At 45.4% G+C, this 12,383-nt stretch overlaps 1 protein-coding gene across 23 annotated transcripts in view; it reads right to left on the bottom strand.

Moving 5' to 3' along the window:
• The window catches only part of Atp6v0a1 (ATPase H+ transporting V0 subunit a1), a 54,299-nt gene that overhangs the window by 25,813 nt on the left and 16,103 nt on the right, over positions 1-12,383 (bottom strand). For 12 of the 23 annotated variants that reach the window (XR_015630471.1, XR_015630476.1, XR_015630472.1 and 9 more), the window contains 6 exon segments: positions 11,727-11,809; positions 10,927-11,053; positions 8,703-8,785; positions 7,548-7,641; positions 4,115-4,327; positions 1,182-1,332 (listed from right to left, as the gene is read on the bottom strand). Coding sequence is in view for 16 of the 23 variants with exons in the window: in NM_031604.2 (NP_113792.2) it covers positions 1,182-1,332; positions 4,115-4,327; positions 7,548-7,641; positions 8,703-8,785; positions 10,927-11,053; positions 11,727-11,809 (751 nt within the window). In the remaining 7 variants the exon portion in view is untranslated. 23 annotated transcript variants of the gene reach the window in all.

The raw sequence follows: 12,383 nt of genomic DNA, 5'->3' as shown, positions 1-12,383 counted from the left end.
GTGTTTTCTCTCTAGCCTCAGGACGAGGAAACCAAGAAGTCATTCAGCTTCCCCAAAGCCAAGCTTGTCTTTGGTTGAGTTTTTGAGACAGGGTTTCACTGTGTAGCCCTGTCTGGCTTAGAACTTACTCTGTAGACCAGGTTGGCCTTGAACTTAAGAGATCTGTCTGCCTCTTCCTTCTGAGTGCGGGGATCAAAGGTGTGCGCCACCATTCCTAGTGATGTTACTCTTTTGAGAGGGCGATATTTTGTGGCACTGAGGACACACACAAGTGTTATTTGGTGATGGATCTGTTTTTGTCCAATGGACACGTTTTGCAGGAATTACACAACAGCTGAAGTCTGGCCATCTTCGGATCTTTTTATTTTTTAACTTAACAGTTTTTGAAGATTTATTTATTTTATGTATATGACATATATATACATGTATGTATATACATACACACATATGTGTATAAATATATATATATATATATATGACCTATGTGTCAGAAGAGGGCATCAGATCCCATTACAGATGGTTGTGAGCTACCATGTGGTTGCTGAGAATTGAACTTAGGACCTCTAGAAGAGCAGCCAGTGAGTGCCCTTAACCGCTGAGCCATCTCTCCAGTCTCATCTTTAGATCTTTAAAACAGTTGTCCAACAGAGTTTAAAACTGAAATACTAGGGCTGGGGATTTAGCTCAGTGGTAGAGCGCTTACCTAGGAAGCGCAAGGCCCTGGGTTCGGTCCCCAGCTCCGAAAAAAAAGAACCAAAAAAAAAAAAAAAAAAAAAAAAAAAAAACTGAAATACTAGCCAGGCATGGTGGCCCACGCCTAGCACTAGGAAGCAGGTGTAGGCAGATTCTCTGTGACTTGGAAGCCAACTTGGTCTACAAAGTGAGTTCCAGGCCAGCCAGGGAAAAATGGTGAGACCTTATCTCAAAACAACACCAAAAACAGTTTAAAATATTAAAAGAATCAAACCAAGTGGTAGACATGTCCAGTCTCTTGACATAATGATGCCATTTACAAGGTTTGCACACACACACACACACACACACACACACACACACACACAAAACATTAAATAAATTTGCAATTGTGTGCTGGGCTGCACTCACAGTTATCCTAATGCATAGGCAGCCAGTAGAACGAGGACCAGACATACCTGCTAGAGGAAAGGATCAAGTGTGTTTACCTGGGTTAATTTCTCGGTAAGTGCCGATCCCATAAGCATCCACTATGTTCTGGAAGCCGTGCGTGAACTTGTTGGTTTTGTTATACGTCGGGGGTGTCTGGTTTGTCTGCATCCTGTTCAGAATGGAGGGGACAGTGGAACCGCTGTGCTCCTAGGAAACATTAGAAACATGTCAGCATTGGGTTGTCCCCATGGCTACGCAGGTGTGCGCACGTATTTTCACTCACGCTGCACACATAAAACACGTACCTTTTTCAGTATACATACATTCCAATTAAACTAACAAAATTCAAGATTATTTTATGTTTTTCCTCAGTCTTTGGAAAAACTGGGACTAGATCTAAAATTGACAACAGAAGATTTCTGTCGTGTCTCAGAGCATGCCATGGTGGTATTTGCCTGTGATCCCCAGAACTCCACGAGGCGAGCTAAGGGGCTGGGAATGAAGGCCAGCTTGAGGTACAGAGTGAGAAATGGTTTCAACAGTTGAAAACAGCAATGAGTAAAGCAAACAGAGTGGATATCTGCAGGCAAATAAATAAAAAGTGAGCTTTAATGAATTCTTAGAAAGTACATCACTATGGTGAAAAAAATGTAAGCCAGGTAGTGGCACACCCAGGAGGCTGACGGGAAGGATCACTTGAATTTAAGAGTTCAAAACCTGGGGTTAGGGATTTAGCTCAGTGGTAGAGCGCTTGCCTAGCAAACGCAAGGCCCTGGGTTCGGTCCCCAGCTCTGAAAAAAAGAAAAAAGAAAAAAAAAGAGTTCAAAACCAGAGACAGCAAAACACACTCTGCCCTGCTCCCCGCCTAGTCCTTCCTGAAGGCCTGGAGAGACTGACCACACGCCAGCTCTTCTGCTGCCCACCAGTAGCACTGCAGAACTCTGGAGGACTCCTCTCACCAGGATCACCGCAGGTCTCGGTGTCCTCACGCTTGCTAACAGTCCGATCTCTTTAGTTTAGCCCCATTGCCTGCTTGCTATTTTCTCACAGATTTCTGTTCAGGGCCTCGGTGTGACTGCCACTCAACCTGCTAGCCTTCCCATTAAGAAGCTCCTCCTGCTGGGCTCTGACTCCCATGAACTTTAATCACCTGAGACACACAGTTTTGGTGCCTAAGAACCATTTTTAATTCTCATTCCTGAGGATATGCACTCAGTTTTCCCTTGAGAATGTCTCACAAATCCATCGTGTTTCATCAAGTTCTGCCTACAGCCCTCATCAATGACAGCTCTATGTTCACAGTAGCCCCATGACTGGCCACTGACCCTCAGGATTCCTCTGCTCTTCATGGTCTGCTGATCATGCTTTCAAATCTGCTTTGATCACAGCTGCCCAACTCACGGCCTCTCTAACCTCCCAGAGTGAAGTTTTAAATCCTGTAACCTTTGAAAAGTCATTCGTAACTGGGTTCATTGATTGGATGCACTTTCAGCAGCTACTCTTCCAGAAGCCATTATAAACACTGTGCTCTACCACACTGTACTTCGGCTGCTATCTGCAGTGATTTTCCTTTTGTACTGGGAGGCTTTGTTTGTTAAGACAAAGTCTCATGTAGCCCAGGCTGGTCTCAAACTTACTAGATAGCCAAGGATGCCCTGAACTCCTGATCCCCCTTGCTGTTATTTCCCGAGTACTGGAATTACAAGGATAAGGATTTGCCACCATATCTGGTTTACGCAGCACCAGAGATTAAACTAGGGCTTCACACAGCAAGAGCTAGCAGCGCTCAGGAGGCAGAGGGAGGTGGAGCTCTGAGTTCAAGGCCAGCCTAGTCTACAGAGTGAGTGCTAAGACAGCAGGGGCTACACAGGGAAACCCTATCTTGAAAAGCAAAACATACAAACAAAAATACCAGGGCTTTGTACATGCAAGACCAGCCAGCAATCTCCTAGCGCTGCCTCCCCTGCCTTGTGTACAATTGTGTACATGGTTTCCCACATATGTAACCACCGCACCATTCTGGCTCCTGATCACTCGTCGCCCTTTAATTGTTTGCTTTTTTTTTTTTTTTTTTTTTTTTTTCAGCTCTGGGGACTGAGCCCAGGGCCTCACACATGACAAGCCAATTGCTTGTTCCACCAAACTCTACTTTTTCTTGACACTTTTTCTAGTCATATTTGTTAGAAAAAAGTCCACTCTCCCTCTACATCAGTGGTTCTCAAGCTGTGGGTCAAGACCTCTTTTGGGGTTTGAACCACCCTTTCACAGGGGTCTTATATCAGATATTCTGCATATCAGATATTTACATTAGCACTCAATACAGTAGCAAAATCACAGTTATGAAGTCGCAATGAAAACAGTTTTATGATTGGGGCTCAGCACAACCTGAAAAACTGTATTAAAGGGCCACGGCACTAGGAAAGGTGAGAACCACTCCCTATACACATACATGTGCATATATCCATACATATGCATATACACACCCTCCCTGGTTTACTTAGAAAGCAGCTGCTCTATCCACCAAGTAGGAGCAGTCAACAGAGAGAGCGAGTCAGTCAGGAAGCTCCAGCATGGTCTGCTCTGAGGAATCACAGCCATGACCAAATGCCTTCCCACTACTGAGCTGCAGCTTCCGCTCTGTAGGATACGGCCAGTCCTCCAGACAACAGAGCACACTCTTGGGGTAGAAGAACACATTAAAGAAAGCAAGAGTGGGGCTGGAGAGATGGCTCAGCAGTTAAGACACTGACTGCTCTTCCAGAGGTCCTGAGTTCAAATCCCAGCAACCACATGGTGGCTCACAACCATCTGTAAAGAGATCTGATGCCCTCTTCTGGTGTATCTGAAGACACTACAGTGTACTTATATATAATAAATGAATAAATCTTTAAAAAAAAAAAAAAAGAAAGCAAGAGTGTCGTAGATATGAAGTTAATTAGTAGGAGGCTCGCCTCCTGCCCAGCAGGTTCACTGCTGGCTGGACACTCACCGTGCCCCTTCGCAGTGCAAACTGGATGGAGTCCAGGTCAGTGACGGGGCACCAGACTTCCGCGATCAGGCACTTCTGCGTCACATCGATGTTGCAGAGGTTCAGGGTATGGTAGATAGCTTTCATCTTCCGCACCTTGATGAACCACACCCGGATGTTCTTAGCAGCCGCCTGCAGAACCCTCTGGCGGTGGTCCTCTGTCTGATTCAGAACCTTTTGGGAGAGGAAGGAGTAGGGGAAGGGACCTTTCCAACACAGGCCTTCCATCATAGAATGGGATGGCAGAGAGGCACTGCTTTCTAAAAAGGGTTGCCAGGAAACAGTCTTATTCTTCCCCTAGCAAGGTGTATTATTTGGGGTTCTGTGGGTTGAGGGTTGTGGGGGTCAAAGGACAAGAAATGGGAGTTCTTACAGTGCTGGGGACAGGGCTTGGGGCCTTGTACATGCTATAAAAGCAAGCCACCATGGAATTATGTGTCCAGCTCACAAAACACGAGTTCTGGGTGGAGAACGTAACTTTGTGGTAGAGGGGATTGTCCAGCGCGCCTGACGCCCTAGGCTCATCCCAGCACCACCACAATGAAAGCAGGAAAAAAGGAAAGGAAATGAGCTCTCATTATAACTGTCTTCTTTAGCTTCAAGCTAATGACAAATGGAAACGTATTTTGTAGTTTTTTTTCCTCAATATTCAATCTTACCACGAATCTAAGGCACAACACAGAAAGACCCCTGGCTTTGCTTGCATTGTTTAAGGGCAGTGACTTTTTTGGGTGGGAGAGGTGGCTCACAGGTCAGAGCTCTTGCTGCTGCTGCTGCTGCTCCAGAGTCCAGTTCCCAGCACCCATGCCAGGAGGCTCCGAATCCCCTGTAACTCCAGCCCCGGGGATCCCACGCAAGTCTCTGGTCTCCAAAGGCACTCACACGCACATGTAGACACTCATACACACATATAATTAAAAATAATAAAGATAAATCTTTAAGGAAAGGGTCAGTGGGCAGTGAGCAACAGCAGGTCCAGGCGCCACTCTATGAAGGAGGAAAACAGCTAATGTGTTGGTCCTTTAAAAATGGGGACAGACGCCCTTAGAGGAAGAGACAGGGACAGTCTATATTCCCAAGTCTTGTTTATTGACAAATATGTAAGACGCTCGTAGTTGTAGGAAACTAAGAAGCTGGTGAGATGGACAGCTTAACAGGTAAAGGTGCTTGGGACTAGGCCTGAGAAGCCGAGTACCATTCCCAGGGGAAAGAGATAACAGATTTCCCAAGTTGTCCTCTGGCCTCCACGTGTGTGCCGTGATGCACAAGCACATATGTATGCGGTAAATACAATGAAATAAAAAATGTAATTTTGAGACATGAAGCTAAGCCCACTGCTCCCGGTTGGAAGGAACTGTGCGAACTACCCACCCTCGCACTTCTGTGTGAGAATCTCTTAAAGCTTTGGGAGGATTTTTTAAATTCTTTGAAAAGGAAAGCCTTTCATATTAACTATGTAAAGGAAAAGCCTCCACTCACAGGGTAGCAGCTAATCCCTGAAAATCTGTCTTGCACAAAGGAGGTGAGTTCTACAGGTTTAAAAAAAAGCCACCAGGGTTGGGGATTTAGCTCAGCGGTAGAGCACTTGCCTAGCAAGCACAAGGCCCTGGGTTCGGTCCCCAGCTCCGAAAAAAAAAAAGAAAAAAAAAAATAAAAAAAGCCACCATGCTTGGGAAGCCATGCCACTTTAGGGGTGTGTTACACTCGTTTCTTTCCTGCTAGCTGTGGCTGTTTCCAATTCTTTCCACCTTCTAGAATGACAGGGACAGAGCAAGGCTCAGAAACTGTAGTTGTCAGGTGGCGATGGGACACACCCCCTATCCCAGCACTCAGGAGGCAGAGACAGGCAGATCTCTGAGTTCAAGGGCAGCCTGGTCTACAGAGGGAGTTCCAGGACAGCCAGGGCTACATAGAAAAATTCTGTCTTAAAAAACAAAAACAAATAAACAAAAACAAACAAAAAACGCTGAAATTTCTTAATATTCAATCTGAATAATGTCTGAATTTGCAAGCTCTTTTGTCTTATTTGCTTTTCCCTTTCTCCATGCTGTTCCTTGGTTTTCTATAGCTGGACTTTTTTTTTTTAAGATTTATTTATTTATTCCATGTATGTGGGCACACTGTAGCTGTCTTCAGACACACCAGAAGAGGGCATCAGATCTCATTACAGATGGTTGTGAGCCACCATGTGGTTGCTGGGAATTGAACTCAGGACCCCTGGAAGAGCAATCAGAGCTCTTAACCACTGAGCCATCTCTCCAGCCCCTGGCCATTTTTTTTTTTAACTTTTCAAAAGTGTGTGTGTAGACAAATACGCTGTGTCACAGTGTGTGATCTGGAGATGTTAAGCTTGGTGTCAAATGCCTTTATCTGCTAAGTCATTGTGTTGCCCCTAGCTGGACTTTTAAAAAAATCAAATTCTAGTCATTCACAATGGCTCCTACACATGCTCTTTAAACCCACCCTAAGCCTAGAAGGGAGTATAATGGCTTAGACACCAAACTGTGTTAAAAATGATCTATATCACCCAACAACCGTTCTTTACAAACATCAACCTTTGTCTTTCCCATGGTTAAATGGGTAAGTGTATCTCAAAGAAGCCAGCAGCAGGTCAAGCTGGTGGGTCTATTAATGTTTTAAAGAAAACAAACAACTACGGCACTCTTTCTTTCCTAAAGTAACAAGTCCCCTGGTGACCTTTTCCTTCCAAATAAGCACAAATCACGGGTCTTCCCTTAGAACCCTCATAGGACTGTGATGTGCATGACTTTTGAGTTGTAAATTGATAAAAATCTAACAGTCCTCTTATTGGGTTCAAGAGTCAGCTCCGGGCTCTCTGACTGGCCCATGTGGTTAAGATCAAAGGTAACCAGACATATTGTGCTGTCGTAAGAGGCTGCTAAAAGAATGTGTGAGGAGAGAAAAGACTACAGGAACTTCTGGGTTGTTTGACTTTTCTTATTCTTAATGCAGCAAATCTTCTTAGGTTCTTTTTTTTTCCGGAGCTGGGGACCGAACCCAGGGCCTTGCGCTTCCTAGGTAAGCGCTCTACCACTGAGCTAAATCCCCAGCCCCAATGCAGCAAATCTTAAGAAAAACTTATTATTGCAAAAACCACCCCAGACTCAAGAAATGGAGGGAACGGACTGCTCTTAAGCAGTAAGGATTCCGGAGGACACAGCGTTCCTTTCTCTTTAGAGGATGGCTAATGCTGTTTTTAACGGTCCTATCCTAGACTTTTGCCAGTTCCCAGGGGGACTTCCAACCCACACGAATTTCTCTTTGTGGTACCCAACTGCTGCAGGTGCCTTAACAAACTGTCAGGGATTTAAGGGAGGAGACTGGCTTGCTACTGTAGTGGCTCACAAAGTCCGACTCCCATGGCCCCCTGTACCATTTGGAGATCGTCGATCCTGGTATTGACTCCGGAAGCCATTTCTTTTCTCTCCTGTGGAGTCTCAGGACAGGGATAGAGGGAGGCTCGGAACCTGCAGGGCAGAGGAACAGCTTTAGGGACACTGAAGCTTCTTCGTGCATTGCATGTGAATCCCCTCAGAAAACAATCCTAGCTACTACAGGATAAGTACAACCAGACTGGCCTTTGTGGCAATCAACTCTGGTCACTTATGGGACGTGGCCTGCGGACAGGAATAATGCGGAACAGACTGCACATTCTCTATAAGGGGCTGGAAAGCTTGCTCTGCAGTTATGAGCACTGCTTCTCTTTCACCGGCATGGTGGGCCACGCCTGCCCGCAATCCCAATTCTAGGGGATGTGACACTCTTCCTCTGGCCTCCAAAAGCACCAGGCATGCATGTGGTGCACATAACACAGTCAGGCAAGACACTCATAAACACAAAATAAATAAATCCTTGCAAAAGAATGTTGAAAAAATAACTTTAAAAAAATAGTTTTTATTATGTTACTAGGGAAAAATGGCATGGAAAAATTTCTGTTCATAACCAGAGTACCAGAAAGTTTATACAATGCCTATGGCACTATGCTGGCATGTAAACCCACTGTCCTTGAATAAAGGAATTACAACTTTGCTGGATTTTTTGGATGGGGACATGTGTGTGTAGCATATATATATGTATGTATGTATGGGCAGGAACATGTATGTGTGTGTGCATGTCTTGGGAACTCAAGTTTGACACCAGGAGTCATTTAGGTGGGGTCTCAATTGACCCAAGTTCGCTCATTCAAAGAACCTAATTCGCCAGCATGCTCCTGAGATCCCATCGTCAGCTTCTCAAATGCTGGGATTATAGTTGCTATGCCTAGCTGGTACTTATGTGGGCTTTAGGGACCCAAACTCCAGGCCTTATGCTTGTGCAGTAAGCACCCTATCCACAGGGCTATCTCCACAGCCTGAGCTGCCCTTCTGATCCTTGAAAAGTACATAAGCAAAGCCTGAGCTAATTCTGATGCTTTAAAATATTCTTAACATCATTCACAGTGTAAAAGAGCTAACAGGGATCTGGTCACTTTCCTGAGCCTGTAGCAGACAGCATTGTATGCCTCTTGGTTGCAGGCAACATCTCTTACCCTTCACAGATTTTCTTGACCCTGTTTTTCAGCTGGTCACCTTGGAAAAAAATGATGAACACGGACTTGTGCACGTAGTCGCCCTGGACCCCAGAAGGAAAACCAAAGATTCAGAACTCTCAATATGGGTGAAAACTTCCTTTGACACAGTCTACACTGCAGCTCAGGCTGGCCTGGCATTCACTGTATAGGTCAGACTGGCCTTGAACTCACAGCAGTCCTAGCCCCAGGCTCCTGAGTGCTGGGCTTACAGGCACAGCTTTAAAGTTCTAGAACAATGAAACCTGAGTGGCATCAGAACGGATCCTTTGCGGACCCGGCCTTCTGTGCTTTACCCTTACCCCATTTCTAAGCTTCGTTTGGAGATATCTGCCCTAGAGCCCAGACTCACAAAGCCTTCCTGTTTTCAGATACAACCAGAAGGCTGGGAGAGGCTGAGGATGCTCAGTACAGGGGAGCCTGTTTCTCCAGTTCTACTCGGACGCTTCCGTTTCCACAATGACAAAGGCAGAGAGGAAACAGAAGGAAGCCTGTCTGTCCCTGGGCTTAGAGAACCCAGATGAAAAGAGCTGCCTGAATACAAGGCACTAAGTCACTGGCAAAAACAGCGGTGTTCAAGCTCATGAACTGGACTAACTTAGACTGTGCGGAACAAGAAGGCGGACAACCCTGAACGCCAAGCTCACACCTCAAGTACAAGGGCAGCGAGGAAAAATCAGAAAAAAATACACGTGTGAGCTATTTACCCAGATTCCATTCCTCTGGTTGTCTATAACACCCCACATACAGAGTGTGTACTGCTTTTATTAAAAAAAAAAAAAAACAGGGGCTGGGGATTTAGCTCAGTGGTAGAGCGCTTACCTAGGAAGCGCAAGGCCCTGGGTTCGGTCCCCAGCTCCGAAAAAAAAGAACCAAAAAAAAAAAAAAAAAAAAAAAAAAAAACAACTTCAGATGGCTACCACAAGATAAAGAGGAAAGAAAGTCAGATGCCAGGCAATCAATCCCTAACTCTCCTGGCTAAAATGGGGCCCACTCTTGGCACAGCTGCTCAGCCAGAGACACCACACCCTGCTTTCCTGGCGTTGTGATAAAATAACCTTTCGGCTGTATAGAGGAAACCTGACTGAACACCCCTGAGGAGGGCTCCATATTGGACATGGCTACAGACTACAATGCTTCCACAACCCAAGGCAGCCTGAAAAAGCGCACCCCAAGATTGAAGCATTTACACTGTCACCGTGCTTCTACTCAGGGAGCGGGGTGGGGTAAAAGCCACAGAGTGCTCCCCACCAAAGCTGAGGAATTTCCAAGTTAAACTTCTCCTAGGACAAAAAAAACCTTAAAGCATTCGTGAGGTAAGCTAGCTATCAGCTTCTGATACTCGGGCAAGAACGACATGCAGTCGCCATGGCGCATCTGAACCCACGCCATGTAGATGTTGCTGTGCACCGTCCTGTCTGTGCCAAGACATTAGAAAATTCCTCCTTTCCAAAGAGCTGGGTGGGCAAGATCGCTCTCACCATGCATTTATCTGTGCTTAATTAAGTTTCCGATTCTCCCAAGAAGCAAGCAGATAATAGGATCTTGAGAGTAAAGTTTTCATCAGCTTATAAAGATTAAGGTTTAAGGAATCTATTTTTTTTCCCAGAGCTGAGGACCAAACCCAGGGCCTTGTGCTTGGTAGGTAAGCACCCTAAATCCCCAACCCTGAAATCTATCTTTTTATATACAATATTACCAAATTTGGAATGAGGTATCCTGATTTTATGCTAATTTTCACAAAAGGCCATTTTTCTTTCAGCTCAGATTAGTAACAAAAATTATATATAAGCTAAGGTTTAGAATAATAGAGGAAAACATGCACAAAAAACAAAACAAGGGGCTGGGGATTTAGCTCAGTGGTAGAGCGCTTACCTAGGAAGCGCAAGGCCCTGGGTTCGGTCCCCAGCTCCAAAAAAAAAAAAAAAAAAAAAAAAAAAAACAAAAACAAAAACAAAACAAAACAAAACAAAACAAAAAAGACCCTGCACTGGTAAAGTTTGAAAACATGTGTGTGTCATGTCTACATATGTGGAGACATGGGAGGCGCTAAGTTGGAGAGAGGGGAGTGAGCCTTCAAGTGTCGGGGCTTGTTCCTTTAGTGGATGGCGGATCTGGGGAACACCACACTATGCTATTGCTCTGGGGTAGACCTACTCCTCAGGACACAATTTCCTTGTCTTACAGTCACGGGATCCTCCAGCGGGTTTTCGATTTCAGCCTGTCTCAGGAACACATTCCCTCGGCACACTCGCCAAAGCATGCGCTCAAAGGTCGGGATCCGTTCCCGGTTAATCACACCAGCTACGAAGCTGTAGGGAGAAGAGTCAGGTTGGGAACTCCAGGCTGGGAGACAGAGCAGGAGAGCGAGAAGGAACGCGGGAAGCTTCTACACTGCACAGGAGACTATGGTCTGCGGTGTCCGGAGGGGAGTCTGCTACTCTCTTCCTGACATCACCTCTGCACACAGAGGGCTGCCAGAAAGTCCAGACAAACTAGAGAAGGCTCTCGGTGTCTCAGAGCAAAGTGGTTCCCGACAGCAAATCAATCCCTAGACTTATGATTCTACACACACACACACACACACACACACACACACATATCTACATAGTCACATACACACCTACATAGTTACACACACACCTACATAGTCACACACACACACACATCTACATAGTCACACACACCTACATAGTCACACATACACACACCTACATAGTCTAACACACACACACACACACATCTACATAGTCACATACACACACACAGCCTTGGATTAAACACAGGGCCAGGCCTATCACTGATCCATGTCTCCAGGCCATGCTTTAAATATGATCTCACTGTAGCCGACCCAGGCTGGCCTTAAATGTATGGTCTTCCTGCTTCTGCCTGCTGGGGGTGGGATTCCATGCATGCAGCACTCACTGCTCTTTAGAACAGCTGCAGAGAAGAACTTAACCCCACGGAGACTGAAGTGCTCCTTACCCAAGTCGTAAAGGCGCGCCTCTTCCCATCTCGTTTGGCTCCAAGAGTGATGAGGACTCTTCCAACAGGTCTGGATCCGCCATCTGCTGATGATGCAATTCAGCCTGAATTCACAAATCAATTAATATCTAATGAAAATAGTTAGTGGCATGCAGGGAACGAGGAACCAGGAGATGGGTTCAGAAAATAAAAATGAAAAGAGAAAAAGAAGGAAGAAAACAAAACAAAACAGACCAAAACAAAAACCCAAAACACCAAAAGATAGAGAAAACCCACAAAAAGAAGAGAAGAGTAATAAGAAAGGACAAAGGTTACACACAAGCTAAAGAAAGCAAAACTTCCCCAGGAAAGCATCTGGGGAAACAGCAAACAGAAGAAAAACATGAAGTGATGGTGACATGTATAAATCTGTAACTAGGTGGAAGTCATTTGTTCTTTAATGCTTTCCTGGTCAGTAAGCCAAAAAGTTCTCCTTTTTGAGAGAGAAACAGACAAACAAACAACAAACAAACTCCCAAACAGCTCTGCAGATATTGTGGATACCTCATTTCTAGGCAGCAACCAAGTAGAGTGTGTCTGTGCGAGCATGCAGGAGGTGGGACACTCTTTCAAGTAAGCGGCGACCTGGAGCTAGAAGGGGCACAGCTAGGCTAGCCT

The sequence above is a fragment of the Rattus norvegicus genome, chromosome 10 (assembly GCF_021556685.1).
Source record: "Rattus norvegicus strain SHRSP/BbbUtx chromosome 10, alternate assembly SHRSP_T2T, whole genome shotgun sequence".
NCBI lineage: Eukaryota > Metazoa > Chordata > Mammalia > Rodentia > Muridae > Rattus > Rattus norvegicus.
Note: the sequence above shows the minus strand (reverse complement) of the source record. Positions and strands in the feature narration are given on the sequence as shown.